The sequence below is a fragment of the Drosophila biarmipes genome, unplaced genomic scaffold (assembly GCF_025231255.1).
Source record: "Drosophila biarmipes strain raj3 unplaced genomic scaffold, RU_DBia_V1.1 ptg000029l, whole genome shotgun sequence".
Lineage (NCBI taxonomy): Eukaryota > Metazoa > Arthropoda > Insecta > Diptera > Drosophilidae > Drosophila > Drosophila biarmipes.
Genome location: NW_026114544.1, coordinates 371,678 through 396,971, shown reverse-complemented (window position 1 = coordinate 396,971; position 25,294 = coordinate 371,678). Strand labels below are relative to the sequence as shown.

The 25,294-nt window shown below is 36.1% G+C and overlaps 1 protein-coding gene across 17 annotated transcripts in view; it reads right to left on the bottom strand.

The window, feature by feature from the left end:
• Positions 1-25,294, bottom strand: part of LOC108035588 (uncharacterized) — a 401,308-nt gene that overhangs the window by 170,516 nt on the left and 205,498 nt on the right. For 15 of the 17 annotated variants that reach the window (XR_007765723.1, XR_006367981.2, XM_050890391.1 and 12 more), the window contains one exon: positions 8,616-9,851. The exons of 1 other annotated variant lie outside the window; for it this stretch is intronic. Coding sequence is in view for 14 of the 16 variants with exons in the window: in XM_050890391.1 (XP_050746348.1) it covers positions 8,616-9,851 (1,236 nt within the window). In the remaining 2 variants the exon portion in view is untranslated. Of the gene's footprint in view, positions 1-8,615; positions 9,852-25,294 lie in introns of those variants that run through there. One more of the 17 variants, XM_050890398.1, reaches the window with a different exon arrangement.

Here is a 25,294-nt window from a genome sequence, read left to right as displayed (position 1 = left end):
TCTTTTAAAATATTTGCTCTGCTTGATGTTTTTAACGTTTTACTTTCTGAAAGCTTTTGGCTTCATGATTATTTAGTAATTAAAGAATTTGTTACAAATAAAGCGAGAACAAATACCAGGCCTTCCACCCAACATCAAAATGTTAGGGAACTAAAATGAAGCTACCCAAGCTTTTTGCTGACTCCTCTGCATTTACTGAAGATATTTTAGCTCTTACGGAAACTTGGCTGAAACTAGATTTAGATTGCCGATCCCTCTAGCCTAAGATCTAAAAGTATTCTCATTCATATCCCAAATGAAATTTAATTTCTAAGTGGGAAAGTTTCCTTGCCATCTTTATCTGCTTTTGTTACATGTTCTTATATTTCACCTGGCCCTGATATAGTAATTTATGAGCACCATTTGTCTATAATAAAATCTGTTCTATTCTTCTTTTTAACAGAGACCTTTTGATTGTTTTAGGTGACTTTAACCTACCTGATATTTCTTGGTCTCCTTCTACTGACTCATTTGTCGCTATGCCGTTATTAGCCCATAATTTTGTGGATGGTCTTTAGAATTATCGTTACAGCAAGTTTCAGACCCGTCTGAAATCACAGTATGTAGAATTGACGCTCTTGTTGTACCTGAAGACCCATATCATCCAACTATGGAACTGACAATTTGCCTCCCCTGCTCTGATAGCCTCTCTCCTTTAGTTTCTCCAACTAAAATGAGATGTTTTTGTAAATGTAACTATAATAAACTTAACGATATGATTTCTCATTATAATTGGACAGACTTGTACAATTGTACAGACATTGAAAGTGCCACTGAACTATTCTATACAGTCTTAAATACGTTTTTTAATGAATGTGGACCTGATGGGTTTCTTTCAAACCTAAACAGACCTCCTTGGTTTACCAATGCGCTTCAAACACTTAAAAACCTTAAATCTAACACTTATAAAAAGTATAAAAAATCGGGTAGACCAGCAGATTTTTCGAAATATGTTGTGGCTCGAACAGATTTTAATGTTCTCAGCAGTCATTGCTACTCTATGTATCTAAGTCGATGTAAATTTGAATTTTCAAACGATCTGAAACAGTTATACAACTTTGTTAATGTTAAGCGTGAGTCATCGGCATTGCCTTCATCGGTAAGTCTAAACTCAATGGGGGCATCGACGAATTCTGAAATTGCTGATTTATTTGCTGAGATTTTCCAAACTACTTATAGTTCGACAGCTTGGTCAAATTCTAACTACCCAAAATTATAGTGGTATTTCTAAATTGTCGGCAATTTCTAAAGCATTTGAAAGTATTACCACTTCTCATTTGCAACATTTATGTTCCTCGCTTATATCACCGTGTCAGCATGGTTTTGTTAAGTGAAGATCGACCACCACCAACCTTCTTGAATTGTCATCTATTCTAATAAATGGGTTTAAGAATAAAATGCAGACTGACATTGTATATACAGATTTTAGTAAGGCCTTTGACTCCATTAACCACTCACTTCTTTTATTTAAATTAGATCAGCTTGGGTTTCCTGGTAATCTATTATCTTGGATTTCATGTTACTTGAATGGTAGGACTCAGAGGGTTATATTCAAGAATGCTGTTTCAAAATTAATCTACGTGACATCTGGAGTGCCTCAGGGTAGTCATTGGGGCCCTTTGCTGTTTACTTTGTTTATTAACGATCTTCCCTCAATCATAACACATTTTCGTGTACTAATGTATGCTGATAATGTTAAGCTTTGTTTATCATATAATGATATAGCGACGGGATTTAACTTACAGTCGGATATTGATTGTTTTCATGGATGGTGTGAGTACAACCTTTTAAATTTGAACTGCCTTAAATGCAACGTTATGACTTTATAGGGGTACTCCTACGTTTATCACTTACTTTCTTTAAAATACGCCACTTGACCGCATATATTCAGTTAACGATTTAGGTGTTCTTCTGGACCCTAAACTTAAATTTGACTGCCACATTATGTCCACTGTTAACAAAGCCATGAGTGTTCTTGGGTTTATAAAGCGTTGGTCAAAACAATTTGATGACCCTTATACGACCAAATTATTATTTACCTCCCTTGTCCGTCCTATTTTGGAATATTGTTCGTCGGTTTGGAGTCCACAATATCAAGTACACATCGACCGTATTGAGTCGGTACAAAAATATTTCTCTTGTTTGCCTGCGTAGTTTGAACTGGGATCAAAACGTAAGGCTTCCTTCCTACGAGAGTAGACTAACACGAAATCCCGTTAGACTAACACGAAAATATTATCCTCTAAATTTTCCACGACGTACATCAAATTTTTCTCTGCACGAGCCCTTTCGCGTTCTATGTAATAACTATAATAAACTTTATCATTTAATTTGCATTTCAACATCTATCCCGGTATTAAAAACTAATATTTTAACTCATTTGCTTAATTCTTAGTTATGCCTTTGATTTTCATTTGTGTCCCGTCTCTATTTGTTTTATGTACGTATCTTCCTTGCGAACTCGCATTTTTTGCCCAAATTGATAAAAGGGCCCCGCGCGTAACAAGCTTGGTGTCGTTGGGCCACACGAACAGTACAAACTGTTCGATGTGCATCAACGTCCATATAAAAAAAAAGAGCAACCCCTTCCTCATCAGTATGGAAAGCATTTCATTGGTTACTTGAATGCGCAAAACTATGCAACAGCAATTTGATAAGGAAAAATTGTTATTAGATATTTTTTAATTAAAAGGGAAGCACTTATAAGTTTTTCATTGACTATTACATGTTCAAATTAAATTATTTAGATCTAATTTTATAATTGGTTAAAAAAAAAAATGTTTCTGACATTTTTCTTTCTAAATTACTTAAATTCAGAAATAAATTGAATTGCAGCGTTCCGAATGTAAAAAATGTAGAAAGTGCATCTATTTAGTAGATCGTATGTTACATTTTTTATAAGAATTCAAAAGATTCCAAGATCCTAAAATGGATTATGTATACGCACAAAAAAACAAAAGTTATATAAGTAAAGTTGCTCATATGTCAAATAGCCCCAAAGCTATAATTTGTATCATATTATTTCCCTTCAATTATCCGATCGTTCCTATGACAGCTATATGATATAGTAGTCCGATTTTTATCAAATTTAATTCGAAATCCAGAACTAACAATGTTACTTCCAAGCTAAGAAGGCTATATGTTAAAAGCTCCAAAGATAAAATTTGTTTAACAGTTCAACAGCTATATGATATAGTAGTCCAATTTTAATAAAATTTAATTCGAATCTCAAAACCAATTAAAAAATTTTATATCCAAGCGTAGAAGGTTATATGTTAAAAAACCCCGAATATATAATTTTGTCATATTATTTTACGACTAATTTTTCGATCATTCCTATGGCAGCTATATGATATAGTCGTTCGATTTTAATAAAATTTATTTGGAAATTCAGAACTAATTTAAAAATGTTATATCCAAGCTTAGAAGGTTATATGTTAAGAAGCACCGAAGATAATTTTTATTATTTTACCATTAATTTTCCGATTGTTCCTGTGTTAAAAAACACAAAAGTTATAATTTTTATTTCATGTTTTCCTACTAATTTTTCCTTCTTCCTATGGCAGCTATATGATATAGTTGTCCGATTTTGAGAAAATTTAATTCGAAATTCAAAACCAAATAAAAAATATTATTTCCAAGCGTAGAAGGTTAAAAGTTAAAAAACACCGAAGATATCATTTTTCAATATTATTTTACTACTAATATTCCGATTGCTCCTATGGGAGCTACATGATATAGTCGTCCGATTTTGATAAAATTTAGTTCGAAATTCAGAACTAATTTAAAAATGTTTTATCCAAGCTTAGAAAGGTATATGATAAAAAACACCAAAGATATAATTTTTTTTAAATTTATTTCCCGATAGTTCCTTTGGGAGATATAGTTGTCCGATCCGGCTGGTTCCGACTTATATACTATTTGCAGTAGAAGAAAGACTTTTGGGAAAGTTTCAGCCTGATAGCTTTAAAACTGAGAGACTAGTTTGCGTATAAACGGACGGACAGACGGGCATGGCTAGATCGACTCGTCTAGTGACGCTGATCAAGAATATACATATATACTTTGTGGGGTAGAGTCATCAGATTTTTATTAATTTTAACTCAAAATTCTTAAAAATATAAAAAAATATTTAAGACGAAAATATTATAAGATAATATGTCAAAAAACTACTCAGCTATAATTTGTTTCATATTGTTTTCCCACCCACGATCTTTCCTATGACAGCTTTATGAAATAGTCGTCAGAATTAAAAAAAAATGAATTCGAAATTCAGAACTATTAAAATATGTTATTTAAAAACAACCAAAGATACCATTTTTTCATATTATTTTCACATCAATTTTCCGATCGTTCCTAAGTCAGCTATATGGTATATTCGTCCGATTTTAATCAAATTAAATTCGAAATTGAGAATTAATTAAAAGATGCTATATCCATGCGTAGAAGGCTATATGCTAAAAACACCAAAAGTATATTTTTTACAATATGTTTTCCTATAATTTCCATATCCTAAAATATTGTTTTCGAATTTAATAATACCTGCGATAGAAAGTAGACTTTTATGAAAGTTTAGGAGATAGGAAACGCGGATTCTGTCACAATTAGCATGTTAATGCTAACGTTATCACGTACCCTTTTAACTCATTATCACACCTTGGCTATGCAGTTGAGAAAGGTCCCACCTCCAAAGAATCGAAAGGTCGTTATCTCAGAGAAACGAAATTTAGAACTAATAAAAAAATGTTATTTCTAAGCTTATTATGTTTTATGTTAAAAAACACCAAAGATATCATTTTTATTTCATGTTTTCCGACTAATTTTTCGATCGTTCCTATGAGAGATATATGATATAGTCGTAAAATTTTGATAAAATTTAATTCGAAGCTCAAAACCAAATAAAAAATGTTATTTCCAAGCGTAGGAGGATATATGTTAAGAAACACCGAAGATATCATATTTCTACCCTTGCAGAGGGTATTATTGATTTCGGTCAGAAGTTTTCAACGCAGTGACGGAGACGTTTCCGACCCCATAAAGTATATATTATCTTGATCAGCGTCAGAAGAAGTCGATCTAGCCATGTCCGTCTGTCCTTCTGTCTGTCCGTCCGTTTCTACGCAAACTAGTCTTTCAGTTCAAAAGCTATCGAACTGAAACTTTCCCAAAAGATGTTATCCATTGCGAGTATCACACAAGTCGGAATCACCCGGATCGGACAACTATATCTTATAGCTCTCATAGGAATATTTGGAAACAAAATTTTAAAAATTGTATCTTTTGTGTTTTTAAACATATATTTTTTAATTAGTTCTGAATTTCAAATTTAATTTTATCACAATCGGACGATTATATCATATAAATGTCATACGAAAGATTGGAAAATGGGTGGGAAAATAATATGAAAGAAATTGGACATATTATCTTATAATATTGGGAGAGCATTTTTTTTTTTTGTTTTTAAGAATTTTCAAAGCAACGGTCAGAGAAATAAAGAAATATATTTTTTTAACATCACTGAAGCTAGCAACAATCCCTAAAATTTTCACATGGTATTACTAACGTTTATTATTTCTTTTAACTGCAAGAGTATACAAACTTCGGCTTGCAGAAGATAACTTCCTTTCTTGTTGTCACAAAAGCTTAGGTCATATTTCCAAAAATTCGTAGTATTCAAGTTTTTAATGCGGAACTGTTTATAAGAATTCAAATGATTCCAAGACCCTAAAATGGATTATGGATACGCACAAAAAAAATTACCAAACGATCTGTTTTTTCAAAGATTTTTCCGACCCCATAAAGTATATATATTCTTGATCAGCATCACTAGACGAGTCGGTTTAGCCATGTCCGCCTTTTCGTCCGTCCGTTTCTACGCAAACTAGTCTCTCAGTTTTAAAGCTATCGGGCTGAAAAATTCCCAAAAGTTTTATTTTTATTGGAGGTAGTATATAAGTCGAAACCAACCGGATCGGGCAACTATATCCTGTAGCTCCCATAGAAACTATCGAGGGAAAAAATTTAAAAAAATTATATCTTTGGCTTTAACATATAACCTCCTTTTTTTAAATAGTTTTTTAGTTTTAAATTTCGAATTTAATTTTATTATTATTTTTTCACTGCGTGCAAACTTCTAACTAAAATTATTGTTATGCAAGATCTTCTGATATCAAATAAAAATACTTTTTATCGAGGTAGGGGTGATGGCGATCATGCACCATCAACATACAAAAGTTTTGAACTTTTGTGACGAATAATGCTTGTTTGTGGAATTACAAAATAAATACACTTTCTAAAATTTTCGTATTCGACACCCTTTAATAAAACACTCCCTTAATTTGAGAACCTTAAATATTTGTCTGAAGCGAGACTTGTCGACGCTTGCTACTATTTCTCAGGTAACTTTAAAAAAATATTTATTTTAACATTCTTGGCCAGTTTGGGAAAACATTTATGCAAAAAAAAAAAACAAATTTTTTATTAAGGCTCCGCCTTAATACGTTGAAGATAAAAACAAAAATGGCATATTTCGTTAAGGTAAGAAAGAATATTAAATTTGACTTGAATGCGGTATAGAGTTATGACTGCTGTACAAAAACTTGGCAAAAAGATCGACTATTGCCAGTTGGTTTGTTTGAGGCTAACGGATAGTATAACGCAACACAAAAATTAAAAAAAAACATTTTTTGTAGTATAAAGACCTAGTGAGTTTTTAATTATGTTAGCTTGGGACAAAGATATTTCAACCAAGACTTCAGTAAAATAGTGTTGAACTCATGGAAGTAAGACATTTGATTTTCTATCCTTGAACCACAAAATAAAAGAATATTAAAATCTCTTATATTCAAAAGATGCTCTCCACCACAGGAATGCACGTGCAGGTGGATTTTATATATTAGAAGTCCTCATAAAGTTAAGCCTGGATAAACCTAAAAAGCCTAAAAAATCCAAGTTGGGAACAATACGAGTTTCGGAATAATATCTACGCACATATCTCTAGATACACCGAATCTATTGATTACACCCCTCAAACTGCCTTTAGTTTTATGCATAAACGAAATACTTTATTCAGCTAGAGTAATATTATGATATACCTGTTACACGTAGATTTAATGTGTATACTAGATTCGCGAATATATATTCTTGATTGGGATCACTAGCTGAGTCGATCTATCCATGTCCGTCTGTCCGTATAAACGCTGAGATATTAGAAACTATGTATAAGAGCTAGAGTTGTGGTATTTGACATGCAGATTTCTGTCCTTTCTGCGGAACGCAAGTTTGTTTAACAAGTGTGACACACTCTGACACACACACATACCCAAAACCAACTCCACTGTGACCGCCCACGAAATTTAAAAAATTGTACATATCTATAAACCAGCTAGAGACTTAAGACCTTAGGTTCTTACGCAGCCCACTCTAATCACCACTGACAACAAACCGCTCAAAACTGAGGCGCCAAATGTTTTGATGCTAAAATAATAAATTTAATTAAAATGTATTGGCATCGGCCATATTGATTGACCTTAAACGACCAAAAGCGTCCGAAGGATAAAATCTTTGACGTTATTGTCTCCACCTCTTTCTCTCCAAATTAAATTATCTAATTTGAATAAACTTTAAAATGATTATGAGCAATGGTATGCTCGTAGGAGGGGGGTTTATCGCTCTCTTCATTCTGACCTGTAGTGCATTCCCATGTAAAATAAGGAGATTGTTCGTACCACCCATGGTATGGTCAACATGACCAGTACCAAACAAATCAAGCAGTAGATCAGTTGGAAACAGTACCAGACGCTCAGTATCAGCCACTGGTTATAAGAATTGATGATCAGCTTATCAACTCAACGTTTTTGTAACTCGACGGCGCGCTAAAACGCCAAAGCGGTCAGCACATTGTTGCAGAGTCAGCTGCGCCAACTACGATAACTGCTACCATCATCGAAAACCACTGATCTACTCTAAAATATAACTTCTTTTCGTGTTCTAAGAATAACAATAACCTTAAGAATAATTCAGTTATCAACGCACTCATTCTACTTCCTACCTCTGGGAGTAGGCCTGGTTATACGTTATCTCAAACTAGCAGCTAACCTCCGTTAACTCAACCTCAGCGCAGAGCCCACCCTTTAAACTGTCCCCTTGCCAACGATAAGGTGCTCACAATAACCCTTTGTCCCGCGGCGTGACCCAGAATTCGGTTAGACAGTGTTGAAAAACACTAGAAGGCAGCAAAAGAACATTGGTGCAGGTAACGTTGACGAGCAATACCTTCAGAGCGCAGTAAACCTTTCCGTTTTTTCATAAGACGCCCATAAGCCTAATGCATTATAAGCATTTGCCAACCGTATCAAAATTTAAAATGGCTTCTCTTAAAATTTAAAATGGCTTGTCTTAATATTTTAATTTAACTTTAATCAAATTGTAAATTAAAAGTTGAGTAACGGGTATCTGATAGTCTAGACAGCCGACTACAAAACTCTGTACTTGAATTTCTTTATAAACGGTTATGTATGACAAAAATGCTAATAGGTTGCCAACGTTCTATAATTATTATTTATAATGTTACTTACCGAAACATTTTTGTGGTTATCCTTGTTAAGCAGAAAGTCCATGCTTTTGTGCGGCCTACGAAAAGATGGTACTTCGACAACACAACTACCTGTCGAGGACTTCATAGCCTGGCCACCCATTATATCCATGTCATAGGCCCTGGTTACGTTCTGTTGCTTGTGCGGATGTGCGTGAAAATGTATGTCCATAAGGGAACGAGTCCTTCCCGAAATGGCTGTTTCATGAGTATCTAGATTGGTCTCTATCAGACCCATCTTGCCTACCGCTTCTACAGGAGAAACAGACACGGTTACGTCAGTGACTAAGGTGGGTTTCATCGTTCTTAAACGGGTGAGGTTTGTTAACGAAGTCGACTCGATGTCCTTCATACTTGACACTTTTATACCCTCCGTTAACTGGTCGGCAAAGTGTTTGTGCTGTTCGCGTTCGTCGGTCATATAGTCGTCTGTGCTATAAATAGCATTGGCTAGAATGCCACAACGGGGTGGCAGCTTGGGCAGCGGCGGCTTGGCGGTCACCTTTTGAAAGGTTGAGGTCTGGACCAGCTGTTCTGGCTGCTGGCGGCTTAGCTCTTTGGTAGTCTTCTTTTCGCAGGCGATCCGGCTATCGTCCAATTGGTTTGCATCGATCGGTATTCTTGGCGGCCGTAAAAAAGGGACGTGCGCAAATTCCAATCCGCCTTTGTCCGTGCTTGTACATGGGTCTTTTTTAGACGTCGTTTTGTTAACAAGGGGTTTTTTGGGATCGGCCTTATGGTCCCTTTGCCCCTTTTTTTTGCGCCGAAGCGAGAAGACCAGTCCATTGGTGAACCTGGAGAGAAAGTCTTTGGCGCCTGAGTGTTTTTCATCTGCTCTGGCGGCAGTGGGTGCGCTGGCCAGCGGCATGTTTTGAATTTGACGATTCTCCGTCTCGTAACTTTCCAGCATGTGCTGGGAGGCGTACAAGATGTTATAGGCACGGTTGGTCGGCGGCTTGCTGAGGAATGGCAGGCTGAGAAGTCGTGCCTTTTCAGTATATGTGGATGTATTGGGATGTTCCTCGCATACCGACAGGTTTGCGACCACACCACGTTCAAGACTGACTGGGTTGCTCAATACAAACTCGAGTTTCGGAGCGGTAAAAGATTCGGGCTTTTGATCAAGGCAATCGGGTGAGTTATTATTTGTTTCATTTTCGCTGCTAATGCACTTTTTGAATGAAGAATAATAATTCGTTGCATGTGCAGATGAGAAGGTCTGAAAAAGATGAGAAATTATTTGTTCACAAAATTATAACGGGAAAGCGGAAGATTAAATTTGCCAGAAAATAAACCAGTATTATGATATTATCATTATTATGCAACGTAAGTAGATTTCCGACAGTTCAAGATGAGCTACAACTAAAAATAATACCCTTTCCATCGTAGAGACTTTTTTAATAAATCGTAAATTGCTAGTAGTATTCATGTTCTTGTTCAGCATCACTACCCGAGTCGATCTAGCTAAGTCTGTCTGTCCGTGTGAACGCCCTGATTTGGGAAAATAAGACTAACAGCTAAAGGCTTCAGACTTAAAATTTACATTCCATGTTTTCGTAAGCTGCGCAAGTTTGTTACGCGAACATTCCACGCCGTAAAATATAAATAGGACAAATAGGAAGTTTTTAATTCAGTAATATATCCGTGTTGTACGATACGATTCTTAGGCTCCCAATTCGACTTTCCTATAAAATAAAAACTTTTTAGGGTCGAAAAAACCTATTACATACTTTCTGAAGAATATAGTATACGCTCTTAGTCTACGAGTAACGGGCTTAGAAATAAAGAAAATTATTTATTTAGTACAAGGTTAGCTACATTTACATCATAAATGTTGATATCAGGGCTTTTTTTTTTATTTATGTACCATTATTTTATCTTTAAGAGATGTGTTAATTTTAAAATAATTTACCTTTTAAATTTATTAACTTTCCTAAAAGTTGTAATTTCAATTTTTTTATATGAAACTATTTTACATTTATCTGTTAGATCGTGGATTCGCATTAAAAAGTTTAATGCTCTGGCAGTTTTAGATGTTATGAACTAGTAAGTGGCCTTTTTTTATAAATTAATAATTTTAAAACGTTTAATTACCAAAATGTTAAATTTTAGGAATTAACTTTTAGACTTATACCGAAATCGTTAGAGTTTTGCTTAGCATTTAATTTTTAAACGAATGCATTTAAACAAACCCGGCTAGGAAATCTTACACAATATTCTGGCTCGTTATACTTGGGGTACGGAGACAACGCTCCGGGACTTGACGTAGCTGTATGATGCCCTCTGAACCTCGGCTACCTGTGTCTCAATTCGGAGATGCCTTGTAAAATCAATCTCAAACGTCTCGATCTTGCTCCTTGTAGGTTCCCACGGCGCTGCTTCCAACGACTCGACTTGTTGTGGCTTCCATGTAGTTTACTGGGTTGTTTGACTGTTCACTTTGATATCTTAACTGATCTTGATGGTTTGACTCCTCGTGATCGACTGATTTGCACCCTCTGGGTCCAAAAGCCATGGCTCCTGTTTGACCCACTTATCCTTCCTGCGCAGCTTCCAACCGAAGTCCTGTTTAATGCTGCTTGTGCGCCGTTTCGCTGCCGAGATGTGACACTTCCTCCCTTGGTTCAAAGTTCACGGCAAAAGTCCGGCGAAGTCCCGTTGTTCCCTTCAGCACACGGCACTCTCGCTCTGCCAGCCAAGTATTCACTCTCTCTTACTCCATCCATGGTCCCCAAACTATCTTGTTATCCAACTTGGTCTCCAAACTCACAAACTCTCAAAAATCTCACGTTCTCTCTCACGTGGTCCTAACTCTCATGTTCACCATCCTTGATCTTCAAACTCTCTTCCTTACCAGCTCTTCGCCGCGCCGTTACTACGCTGGTAAGCTGGGATTTGTGTGGAGTTATTCAACTCCTCACAAACACTTTTCGTACACAAAAGTAACAAAAGAGATACTCATTACTGAACTAAAAGGAGCGCAAGGGAAATGGAGATATTCAAGCAGCAAAGCGACTTTTCCCAAGAACTACTAGGAATTTTATTTAGTCATAGCTTCAATATTTGTAGATAAGATTATAGGTTTTCATGTTTTAAATTAAAGTACCCTAATTATAAAAAAAAATTAGATTAAAAAAATATAAAAAAAAATATACATTTTCGTAAAATCTATCGTAAACAACATCAATATTTGTTGTCCTATTATGAAAAATGATATACTCGTATACTCGGTACATCTACATACTTCCGATAGTGCTTCTTTCCAAACGGTTGGAAACCTGATAAAAGCTCTTTAATGCAAGATCAAATAAACATGTTTTTGTGAATATCTCATAAAAAAATCTTCTTGTGGTTTTAAAGCTGATCTTCTTGATTATAAAGTAGAGTTATTGGTCCCTTACCTCAGAAATAAATACCTTTCTTTCTTGTTTTATGCTTTCAAACATGTTAACCGCAAAAGAAGCTTCAAAAAAAAAGGAAAATAAGAAAGCAAGTTAACTTTGGCAGGCCAAAGTTTGTATACCCATGCAGTTTTGAGAAATAATCATCGTTAGTTAAATGATAATTGTCAAATTTGTAGGGATCGCGGCTGGCTTCAGTGATAATAAAAACAATTATTTCATTATTTCTCTAATTGTTGATAAAATTAAATTCGAAATTCAGAACAAAGGTATAATTTTTACATATTGTTTTCCCAACCAATTTAGCCGTCCGATTTCGATAACATTTAATTTGAACTTCCAAACCAGTTAAAAGATGTTATTTCCAAGCGTTGGAGGCTATATGTAAAAAAAAACCAATAATGTAATTAAGCAACAAAATTTTTTCCGATGCTTCCTATGGGATATAGAATATAGTTGTCCGATCCAGCTGGTTCCAATGTTTTGGGTAAGTTTTACTCCGATAGCTTTAAAACTGAAAGACTAGTAAAAATGATCGACTCGTCTAGAGATGCTGTTCAAGAATATATATACTTTAAACGTCTGCTTCACTGCGCTGCAAACTTATAACTGAAAGTATTATACCTTCTGCAAGGGTATGAACAACGAGCAATAACGGTTCCGCTAATCCATTGTAGTTATGATCTAATGGAATGTCCCGTTTGTCCCAGAGGTGCATATTCCGTTATTCTTTTGCCCTTGAGTGTAGAAACAACCTGTTAAGTGCATCTTTTGCCATCGGCTTGACTAACTTGCTAGTGTGTATTAGTGGGTGAATGTTATTTGTGCCACGTCCACTTTAACCGTCCAAAATTTTACAGACGGGATGCATATTATTTCTAGATAGGCCGTTGTTGCTCATGCGTACCCTAGCACGTCGGATCCATGATGGACCACCTCGATGATTCCCTTGCGCCACTCACTTCGGGGCAAGTCTGTATCACAAGAAAAGACCATGTCATCCTGGCGAATCGGCTCCGTCCTCTGGCACTTCTCGCGGCGCACAGAAACGGTCTCTCAGTAGACGTGCGCACTCCCTAGGCAGCTCCACATCCACGCCAGGCGTGTCCGGCAAGATGGCTACTCCCCTAGGTAGAGTATTCGGCGTCAGAGGCGCTTATTTCTTGACGCACTGCACCAGTCGTTCCCAGACTCCTCCTTAAATGCCACTAAATGCCTCTGCCTGAGAGGTCTCCTTGTATTCTTTTCGCCTCGAACACATCACCAAATCGTCTGGCTTCCCTGACAGCTCCCACAAGCTCTTGCCTTTATCACTGCTCAGCTTGTACACTGGCCCTATACGGCAGACGATTTTCCTGTTCGATATAATGCAAGAATACGTCGACAGGTCGTGCACCAACTCCAGATGTATCGCCCTGGTCGCCAGGCAAGTGAACAGGGCTACCCAACGCTTCGACCCACGGACACAATTAATGGCCCAAAATAATCCAGTCCAATGTTCTTGAACGGCATTGGCATATAGGCGTGAAAAAGGTAAACAGTCATCTCCGTAAGACAGTGTCAATGTGACAGGAGTATAAGCCTCCTCACACTTTGTGGTATACACAGTCGTTTACGGCTGCCTAGCCACCGTCACTTCTGACTGAAGTCCACGTGGCGAGAAACTGCTTCTAACGGCGATGTGTGGTGCCAATCAATCGAAGCCCCGTATTGGAGACCGACCACAGCACGATATCATTGATGGCCACGCTAAGTTGTAGCCTGACAGCGTCTAGCAATCTTGTTCCAAGAACTGCTGGCTGCAGTTCAAGACGTGGGATGCAAATGCTGATTGACTCGCATTTATTAAGCCGTGCAATTCTATTCCCCGTACATGTCCGCTTTGCACCAATTTACGATAGCTCTGTTGATCTCATCCGGTAGCGGTTCATCCCACTGCACTTTCTGCCTCCAAATCTCTCGCCACGGCAACTTAGCTGTTATCATGAGACAGCACAGAAATCCCAGAGGATTTGAACGGACATGACCAAGCTCAGAAACTCCCCCTTGGTAGGGACTCTTCCTCTGGGCACTGCGCTGCTCGGAGTTCGATGATACTTTACGTTAAACTTAAAGTAATCCGTGGCTGCCTGAAATACATTGTTGTTGTTGTTGTTGTTCTCAAAATCCGTGCAGTTGTACGCTTGAGTTGTCTCTGTAAACGCATAATAGAAGATCGGCCAGTCCTCTGGCTGCCCCCAAATACTGGCAGATCGGGAAGAACATTTTCCAATGTTTCCACTTGCTGTCGTCCATGCGTAGAACTCAACATAGTGATGTTCTGGATACTCCCGCCCGTAAACTTAATAATGTTACTTTTAGTTTTAAAAGTTAGGATATAGAAAAATCTGGGCTTTCAAAACTCGACCAGCCTCTTTTTAAGTCTTCTTCCTCTTGTCGCGATGCTGCTTTTAACAGCGAATGTTAGAATTATGATGTTAATGCTATCATTAACAGCATAACTCTAACATTCGCTGTTAAAAACTCAGAGACGCCAAAAACAGCTGTCAAGCTTCTCCGTATCGCCCGAAACACACGTTTGAATTATTTCTTAAAACTTAAAGGATATTTGTATATGTATATATATTCAGTTTGCCGAAGCTAACATCCTTTTTGTTGGAAAGGGCTTGTTCTATTTTTACATTTTGTTTATTGCATAAAAATATAAAAAAAATTCATAAAAAGCAAAGCAAGAAATTTTAAACAATTTTTTCTTTTGTATTTTAATACAGCCCGAGACTTGAACTTTGAGAAAGTATTTTCTTCTACGATTAACTTGGTCAATGGTCGCCTTCGTCGACAAGCATTGTGAATGATCGATTCCGCAAAGAACATAACTTTTTTAGTAATATTATTATTTTTTGAACACAAATACATTTTATAAAAGTATTTCAGTTAAAAGTTTAAAAACTATTCTTAGACCAACAACTAAACACGGTAAGGGAAAGGAAAGGAATCAAAACAGTTGTAAATCGAACTAATAACTTGCTTAAAATATATATATATCAAAAAATGTTAGCGACAGCAGAAGAGAGGGGACGTTTCTCGTGCGAGCTCCGCGAAAAGTACAAGAAAGTTTGTTAAAAAACCAAAAACAACCATGCAACAGGAGCTCTAAATACAACGGCAACAAAAACAACGACAACTAATTAAAACCACAATAAAAGTCAAGAAGCGGGTCCGGCCATACAAACCGGTCTAGATCAGTATCAAGCGTAAGCTTAAACCGAATCCAAATAGAAAATTAATTACCCGGGAGATTCAACAGCAATAAATTTGCGCTTCTAGCGGAAGCTCAGGAGACCCAAAGCCCTCACATCTCAAAGCGTTGACCAGGGCAACAAAATTGTTACGCTGACCGGGGACGGAAATTTTCATGTTGTTCCGGTCACAAAAGGGAATACATGAACCCAAGCTTTAGACAAAATCTAAAGAGCATTTCCGAGTTGTATCCAAATACCTCAGGAAGCTAGGAAAAGCTACGACCCGTACCAACTAAAAGCAGCAAGGGCTTGCAAGTGCTAATAAAATGTTCCCCGCAATATAATAAGTGCCAAAGCGCTTTCGGATCTGTCGTCAGACCATTTGCCAGTGAATGGTAATACTCTTCTTCAAAGCCCAAAAATTACAGATCACTCCCACAAGTTGACGACGCACAAAACCATCTGCTTAATATATATAACCAGTATGTTACCTCACACATCAAATTTACCCCACACTTCAACATCGAAGCGGACATCGATTGCTCCACCGACGCTCTTGAAAAAGTAATCGAGGAGGCAGCCACTATCTCAACACCACAAGGCAGGGACGTGCAAACCAACCATTTCAAAACCAATGTGCAAATTGAAAAGGTAGTCCTACAAAAGAGGAGCCTACGACGTGCCTGGAAAATCAACAGATCGCTGTCATCAAAGCAACGTCTTAAGAAAGGCATTTGCTTACTAATCAAGCTGTTAAACAAGAAACAGAAAATTCACAGCTGCGGTACATTAAAAAACGATCGCCAACTAGTACAAAAAATCATTTGTGGAGGGCTCACCCAAACAGGGGCTCTCAGGCAGCTGGGTCCGCAGCGACGAAGACATACCTTAAACTTTTGCTCTACACCTCAGAAACTTCTTCCAGCCGAACACTGCTACTGATTCATTTGTCCTACCACAAATCAAATTTGAATCTATTTTCCTACAACCATTGCTTCAACCAAAGATTGCGAAAATCATTGGATTGAAACCGAAAAAGTCCCCTGGAGGTGACCAAAGCCCGGAAAAGATCACACAATTCCGTCATCCTACAGACCAATTAGTTTATTATCGGGTCTATCTAAGTTGTTCGAAAAATGACTTCTTACTGCCATAATACCATATCTAGGAGCATACAATGTTATCCCTGCTCATCAATTTGGCTTTCGTCAAAACCATGGAACAATCGAACAAATTGACAGAATAACATTAGAACTACGCATAGCCTTTGAGCAACGGGAAAAATGCAGCGCAATATTCCTCGATGTATCTCAAGCCTTTGATCGAGTTGTTACTTGAGTCGTATCTCTATAAAAGAACCTTCGGAGTAACACAACAACATGCGACGACTACATTATTAAAGCTGGAGTCCCGCAAGAAAGCGCGCAAGGGCCTACTCTGTTCCTCTTATACACAGCGAATAGTCCTACGAACGAGCAGCTAACAACATCTACGTTCGCTGACGATACTGCAATTTTAAGTCGCTCAAGGTGCCCAGGCCGAGAAACAACATAGCTAGCAAAACAGAGAGGCGGCTATCTGATTGGCGTATTGAATAAAATTAATGAAATAAATGATTAAAATAAATAAAAAAAACAGGCAAACATGCCCTCCACTATCATTAAATAGTACGCAGGTTCCCCAAGTCAACGAATAAACTTATCTCGGCGTCCACCGTGACAGACTACTGACGATGGAGAAGATACATCAAACGCAAATACATCTAAAACTAAAAGCCAGCAGCTTCCGCTGGATTATTAACGCTTGTTCGCGCCTGCGTTTGGACTACAAGGTTTTGTTCTAAACTGCAATTTCAAGCCCATCTGGACATATGGCTTCCAGCTATGAACATTATTCAGCCCGCTCAATCTAAAATCCTACGAACTGTCACTGGGCCACCATGATACTTGCAACCAAAACATATACAGTGACCTACGCATTCTTAACGTACAAGATAAAATAGACAGCAATAACTTTCGGGTCTTCTTTAGCACAATACTAGTAATATGACTGTTATATAGATTAATTATATTAAGATTTGATACATTTATTGTTAGTATCTAAAAGGAGAAAATTCAATAAACAAATAGCAAAACATTACAAAATAGAAAATAAGTAAGCTTCGGCAATCCGAAGTTTGTTACCCCTGCAGTTATAAGAAATAATCAACGTAAGTAACACCATGTGAAATTTTTAAGGATTGTTGCTGGCTTCAGTGATATTAAAACAAAAATATTCCATTATTTCTCTGACCGTTTCTTTCGGGTATTTCCTATGACAGCTGGATGATAAAGTCGTCCGATTTTGATAAAATTAAATTCACAATTTAGAACTAATTAAAAAATGTTAGTTCCAAGCGTATGAGGTTTAATGTTAAAAAAAACCAAAGATATAATATTTTCATATTATTTTCCCACCAATTTTCCAATCATTCGTATGCCAGACATATGATAAAGTCGTCCGATTCTGATCAAATTTAATTCGAAATTCAGAAGTTATAAGGAGGCTAATGTGAAAAAACACCTCCGACCCGGAGGTTCCGACTTATACGAGTATACTACCTGCAATATAAATAAGACTTTTGGGAAAGTTTCAGCCTGATAGCTTTAAAACTGAGAGACTAGTTTTCGTAAAAACGGATGGGCAGACGTTGCGATTCAAACTTCTGAGTGATCATAATACCCTCTGCACGGGTATAAAAATCGGAATAAATAACTTTTGTCCATAATTTTGTTTTTGTACGTGCAGGTACGTGTCATACTCTGGGTTCTCTTACAATAATAAATATTGTAACGAACTGTTGAACTATCTCAATCAAACCTATAGTCGCGTGTCTCAGCTATTAGATACTCCTTAGTCAGGTTTAAAATAAAAAATTGATAGAAGTTTATGTAAAGTCTTAGGATGACCGCTTTAAAATTTTAATATTATAAAAAAACGAGAAAATAGCATTTGGCACTCAGACTTCGGCATATGAGAGTTAGTCGTAGACTAATAGAAAAACATGATGTACAGTTACATGACATGATATACAAAGTTATTGCCTGTCTCACTAGTGATTTAATTAAAAAAAATTATTTTTATTTATTAATCACTTAATCACTACTAACTCACTGCTCGTTTACTTTTTCTCGATTTGTACTACTGCTCAATTCGGATCTCTAAAACGGACTGTCTGATCTCTAGTTCAATGATCAATAATCAAACCTCGGCTTAAGAGAATTTATCCCCAAAAATTGATAAAGAGAATGGCTCATGAGAGTCGGAAAATAGGATGATGCAATTTGCCAATTAAATTTGAAGTCCAATCTTGGCCGGAAATTGGTGTTTACATTAGCGGAGTTTTAGGGACCGCTTTGGGGATCTTTTTGTTTACGTCAACGGACTCGGCGCTCGCTTTGGGGATCTTTTGTTTACGTTAGCGGACTGGAAGTTTACAGCATCCGTTTGATTTGGGCTGCGTGAAATTGATCTGGGTGAGAATGATTCGGAGGCCTGGTTGAAAGAAATAGCTGACCACGGGCTTATCTCGGGTGTGTCAGAGTTATTTGGAAATTGGCTCTCGGCTCAAAGTTGTTTATAAATTGGGTAAGAGCCCCTAAATAATGTGTCATATAACTCCCCCCATTCTAAATTGAATCGTCCCGATTCATTGGAACTGATGGGTATATTGAATGTAATTGTTGGGTTAATTCGACAATGATATTGTCTTCTAGGGTATTTTCATTGTCGGGTTTATTATTTATTTCATTATCGGAAATATTATATTCTGGTTCAATTTCTATATGAATTTGCCATGGTTTGAATATTAAAAATTTTCTGAATTTGATTACAATCATAATAGTTAAATATACAAAATGTGAATATGATTAATATTAACGTAACTGATATTTGAGTTTGTTTAATTTGAATAAATGGATTTAGTATGTTAATATTATTGAATCATTACATATAATATATTCGGATACTAAAAAATCTGTATATTTTCGAGCTGAGATGTATTCCAATATCTTATTGTCTACATTGGTGTAGGAAATATTATTAATTTTAGTGGTGCCATTAAAAGTTATTAAATATGACCCATTTAAATGAGTGTCATTAACTGTATTTTCTCCATTTACAAAAATGGCTCCATCTTGGATTACATCTACATTTTTATTTTTTTCTCGGATTTTGATACAAAAGGATTTTTCTCCATTTAGTAATCTAGTGAAACAAGAGCCTTCTGGGTTAAGTGTGCAATAATTATTAAATATTTCTGTCTTAAAATTAGACATTACATAGTACTTATTTCTACATTTTGCGACGTGATTATCAATTAATAATTTTCCATCATTTTGTGAAATGGATCTTGAATTGTAAACGTCACAACGATCGGTAATAATAGGGTATTTTATGTAAATTATAATAAGATCTTGATGCAAGGCGATTTTAAATTCAGATATATCTAAAAGGTCTGTTATAACTAAAGGGCTATCTTCGTGCTTATAAATTTCTAGTATATTATCATTGTTTAGAATTTTTGTATTAAATACATCAATTGTGGCAAGTGTAATTGTGTCCATTAAATTCATAAGATCGTAAGTAAGCAAACGCAGACGATATTTTCTAAGTGGAATTTCTTGATTTTTAAAGATTGTTTTGAATTGTTCAGACAAAGATTTTATCTCTTTGAATATTTTAGAATTAATAACGAATTGATCGTTATTATTGTATTAAATCATCGATTTTATTTTGGACTGTTATGAAATCATCATGATCTGTTGTTTCCGCTATCCATTTCCAAATGGTGCCTATTTCATTAATGTCTCTTTTTGATCTACTGGGTATAACTTGAGAGATAAGTATTTTGATAATTTTTAAATCGTGGGATAATTCCCAAAGAAAATTATTGTTGTCGTGACCCTTTAGAAATTCTGTTTCAAGATTAATTATTTCTCTATAAAGACTTATATTAGTTATATGAAATAAATCTGCGTGTGTTTCATAAATAAGAACATCTTTGGTATCCTTGTACAGAAGGAAATCATGGTTCGTGTAATCCATAATTTCGGATTTGGTTGTAGCTACCAGCAATAATAAGTACATTATTGAAATCATTATCTGTAATTTGAAACAAGTTATTTAATATTATCTTTATGAATCGTACGGTTTCTGTTATTTATATTAACTTTATTTGGGAGATTTTCCTTAACTACTTGTTTTTTATATCTAGAATTAAGCTTGTTCCTTTCCCCGTGTTTCTTTTCGTAAATTACCTCTCCTACGTGATAATTCTTATTTTGTCTATCTTTATTTTGAAAATGTAACATTTTCTCTTGGGCTTGCTGCAATAATTTAGGAATATCATCGTGTTTGATTTTATTGAATAATATATCAAAAGGTCGATGATTGGTTATTGAATGAATTGTTAAATTATAATTATAAATTATAATTGTAAAATTTCTGAAACTTTATTTTCTATATTTAGTTTATTAGGGATTTCTCTTACCACTAATTCGAATACGAATCTATACAAGTAATGAATATAAGATTTTGGCCGTAAAATATGTCAAGATGCAAATTCTCTCCTTCTCTTTCTGGAATTGGTGCTTGACCAAGAGTCTAGTTATTTGTTTATAATTTTCATCAAGCCCTCTATGAGCTCTACAATGAGTTTCTGTGATAATAAGAGATCTGTCTTCAGCGTTCTCGACATCCTGGACAAATGTCCTTGTGTATAAAAATTTATTTATGAAATTGTCCTTAAGTGGTTTTTGAATTCTGTAAAAATCTTTTAGAGTACAGTGAACTCCTATTGTTATATTGGGTGGAATATATTCCCTTAAGATTGATAACAAATTTTCTGGAGTGTCATACTCTATTATATGTCTATTATTTCCGAATACATTAATGGACTCATGTATTGTATACCTCCCCGTTGCTATTAGCAATTGTTGATTAAACTAGGTTAAGGGTTTTCGGGTTTCTTGTATTACATTCTCAAAACTACTCTCTGCAGAATGCTGAGTATTTTGATCTGAGACCGATTCATTACTTTCCGATAAGTTATTTATTTGAATCCTAGATAAAGCGTCCGCAACAACATTTGTTGCTCCTGGCTTGTAAATAATTTTGGGTGAATAGCTTTCAATAAAGGAATACCACCTTTTAATTTCAATATTTGGATTTTTTTGAGAAATGGAAAATGAAAGAGGTTGATGATCGGTATAGATCTCGATGTTGTTAACCCCATATAAGTAATTTCGAAGATTTTTAAAAGCCCATACAATGGTTAAAAGTTCCTTTTTATTGGTTGCGTATAATTGTTTGGTTTTTGTCAGAGTTTTTGAAAAAATGTAATTGGTTTTCCTTCCTGAGAAAGAACAGAACCAATTGCCAAGTCAGATGCGTCCGTTGTTTGAGTAAATCTTTTATTATAGTGTGGTTGTACTAGTTCTATTTGTGCAATTACATTTTCTTTGAGCTCGTTAAAAGCTCTTACAACTGAATCAACAAACTGTATTAAAGTTTTTCGTGATGCCTTTTTTGATACTTTGCCGTTTTGGCCTTCTAAATATTTTTTTTAAAAGTTTAGCTATCTTTGCGTAATTTTGCACAAATTTTCTGTAATATCCTGTAAGGCCTAGGAAGCTTCTAAGCTCTCGAATATTTTTGGGTAGCGGATATTTTACGATAGTATAAATTGTTTCGGGATCGGTTTTTATCACATTGTGAAAAACAACGTAACGTATTCCTTTGAAGTTAAACACCAACACAAATATGACTCCTAGTCTTTTCTTTTATTTAATTTAATTTGGTCTGTTCCGGATCACGGTCGGCGTTCAACTGCCCTCGCTCTCAGCTCACGATCCGCATCAACCCTCGATTCACTGAGAGAGTGTGAGAGCGACGAGATTGAGAGAGAGAGAGTTAGAGAACAGTGAGCGGCATCGTACAACAACAACAACTTATTCTTAGAACTTACACGACTGATCTAGAAGGAACACAATAACATACACATACATACATTCTACGACGTAGAAATCCTGCTACACGAGAAAATTGGTTTCTAATTTAAAGAACTTTGATTTTTCAATTGAAATTTTCATGTTTGGGTTCAGCAAAATTTTAATAATGAGAATTAAATCTTTGTAATGTTGTTCAATATATGAAAATATAATTATGTCATCCAAATAAACGTGACATGTTTTACCCACTTGTTCTTTTAAAAGATCGTCCATCGCTCGTTGGAATATTCTTGGAGCGTTTGTTAAACCGAAAGGCATTCTTAGGAATTCGTATTTCCCGTTGTTTATTGAAAATGAGGTTTTCTGAATGTCTGGTTCATTCATGAGAATCTGATGAAATCCAGTCAATCCAAGTCAATTGTTGAAAAGTATTTGGCTTTCCCAAGATTTGACAAAATCTCTGAAGGGTCCTGCATTGGATATCTATCTGGAATTGTATTTTCATTAAGTTCTTTATAATAAATTACAAGTCTGAGTTTTGGAGTTCCGTCTTCATTGAAACCCTTTTTTGTTACTACTAGTACTGGTAAATTATATGGACTTCTACCTGGCCTTATAATTTCAATTTATTTCAGAATTTACAAAATCTGAAGCTGATTGAGCATAAGGGTATTCTTTGCTGTAAATGGCCATATCATTTACGGTTTTATTTCACCGCGGATATCTGTCCTAAATGGAATCTGCATACTTATTTTTGAATGCTCTTCATTGTTCTCCAGATCTTTCTCCAGATCTTTTCTTTGATCTGCAGACGATATTTTTATGTTGTTTATTTTTTGATTGTCGGGTAGTTCAACGACGGCGTGTTCAGAATTTTTAAATTCCAAACTTTTATTTTTGTCGGATTTCTCAACGACGGCGTGTTCGGGATTTTTAATTCCCAAACTTTTATTTTTGACGGATATTTCAACGACGGCGTGTTCGGAATTTTTGAATTCCAAACTTTTATTTTTGTCGGATTTTTCAACGACGGCGTGTTCAGGATTTGTATATCCCAAACTAGATTCGCTTTGATTTCCCATTTCAGATTCGGATCTGATCTGAGCTTTTTCATCAAAGTATTTTTTTAATATAAATTCTTTTAATGGAAGAATGGTATTTTCTTCTGTTAAAGAATGTTGGTTTAATATGTTTCCGTTGTCATATTTTAATTTTTCTTCTATTCCATTATATTTAATTACTCCCTTAGCTGTTTCAATTACCGCTCCTATTTTTTTAATAGGTTATAGCCGACCAGTAAATCTGAGTCTAGCCCATCTATTTCATAAAAAGTATATCGCGTATCAAAAATAGTTATCATATGATAATATTTAATTATTGAATATCCATTCACTGTGGATACTCTTTTGTAAATTGGAAGCTCGTTCTTATTCTTATAAATTTCTGTTCTTATATAACACGAGGTTGCCCAAGTGTCAATTTATATTTAAAATTTTTTTTTTTTTGTATCATTTCTAATTAAGTACGGTAAGCCTACTCCTGACTTTTGTCGAAAAAATGGTTCTCCTCAATATTATTTTGTAAGTGATTTAGTGATTTAATTAAAAAAATTTATTTTTATTTATTAATCACTTAATAGGTCGAACTTAGTTAATTCACTGCTCGTTTACTTTTTCTCGATTTGTACTACTGCTCGATTCGGATCTCAAAAACGGACTGCCTGATCTCTAGTTCAATGATCAATAATCAAACCTCGGCTTAAGAGAATTTATCCCCAAAAATTGATAAAGAGAATGGCTCAAGAGAGTCGGAAAATAGGATGATGCAATTTGCCAATTAAACTTGAAGTCCAATCTTTGCCGGAAATTGGTGTTTACATTAGCGGAGTTTTAGGGACCGCTTTGGGGATCTTTTTGTTTACGTCAACGGACTCGGGGCTCGCTTTGGGGATCTTTTGTTTACGTTAGCGGACTGGATGTTTACAGCATCCGTTTGATTTGGGCTGTGTGAAATTGATCTGGGTGGGAATGATTCGGAGGCCTGGTTGAAAGAAATAGCTGACCACGGGTTTATCTCGGGTCTGTCAGAGTTATTTGGAAATTGGCTCTCGGCTCAAAGTTGTTTATAAATTGGGTAAGAGCCCCTAAATAATGTGTCATATAACTTGCACGAATTTTTTATCCTTTTATTGACTTCTAGTCCATTCCTATATTGGGTAAACGGTATAGCTTCTCTTTCTTTCCCTTGTGAATGGTCTGCGGGTCAGAATGGAAAAAGGAAAAATGCATAGACCGAGAATTCTCTCCCGCGCCCCTAGCATTGCTTTTCAGCAATTCAAGGCTTACATTAACGACGTGCGATCACGTTGAAACTCGTTAAACCAATTTTTGACGGTCGATTTCCCTTTCAAAAACAAGAATCAAATCACAGACCGATATTGCTTTTTGTTCATTTTTCTAAAATCCGCTGACTTTGATTCCACAGCCGTCTAAGAGAATGTACTACACGATAGTAAATTTCTCTTGCGCTAGTGACGCCATCGGGCGGTGAGGTTAAGTACTTACGGACTGCCCTCGTAATGGGCATATTAGATTCGTCGGATAGTATGTAACAGGTAATAGAAAGCGATTCCGACCCTATAAAGACCCTTGTCCACGATCACTAGCCGAGTCGATCCAGCCATGTCCGTGTATCCATCTGTCCGTCCGTATGAACGCTAAGATCTCGGAAACTAAACAAGAAAGGAAGTGTGAGGAGTTGAATAACTCCACACATATCCCAGCAGATGACCGGCCGCTCACCAGGTACGCGGCGAATTCGCGTAGTGACGGCGCGGCGAAGAGCGGTTGGAGAACGTGAGAGTTGGAGAACGTGAGAGTTGGAGAACGTGAGAGTTTGGAGAACGTGGAGAGCAAGAAAATTAGGAGACAAGGGTGTTTGGAGAGCAAGGGAGCTTGGAGAGCAAGAATGGAGAAAGAGAGAGCGGAGACTTGGCGGGCGAAGCGAGAGTGTCGTGATCAAAAGGGAGTG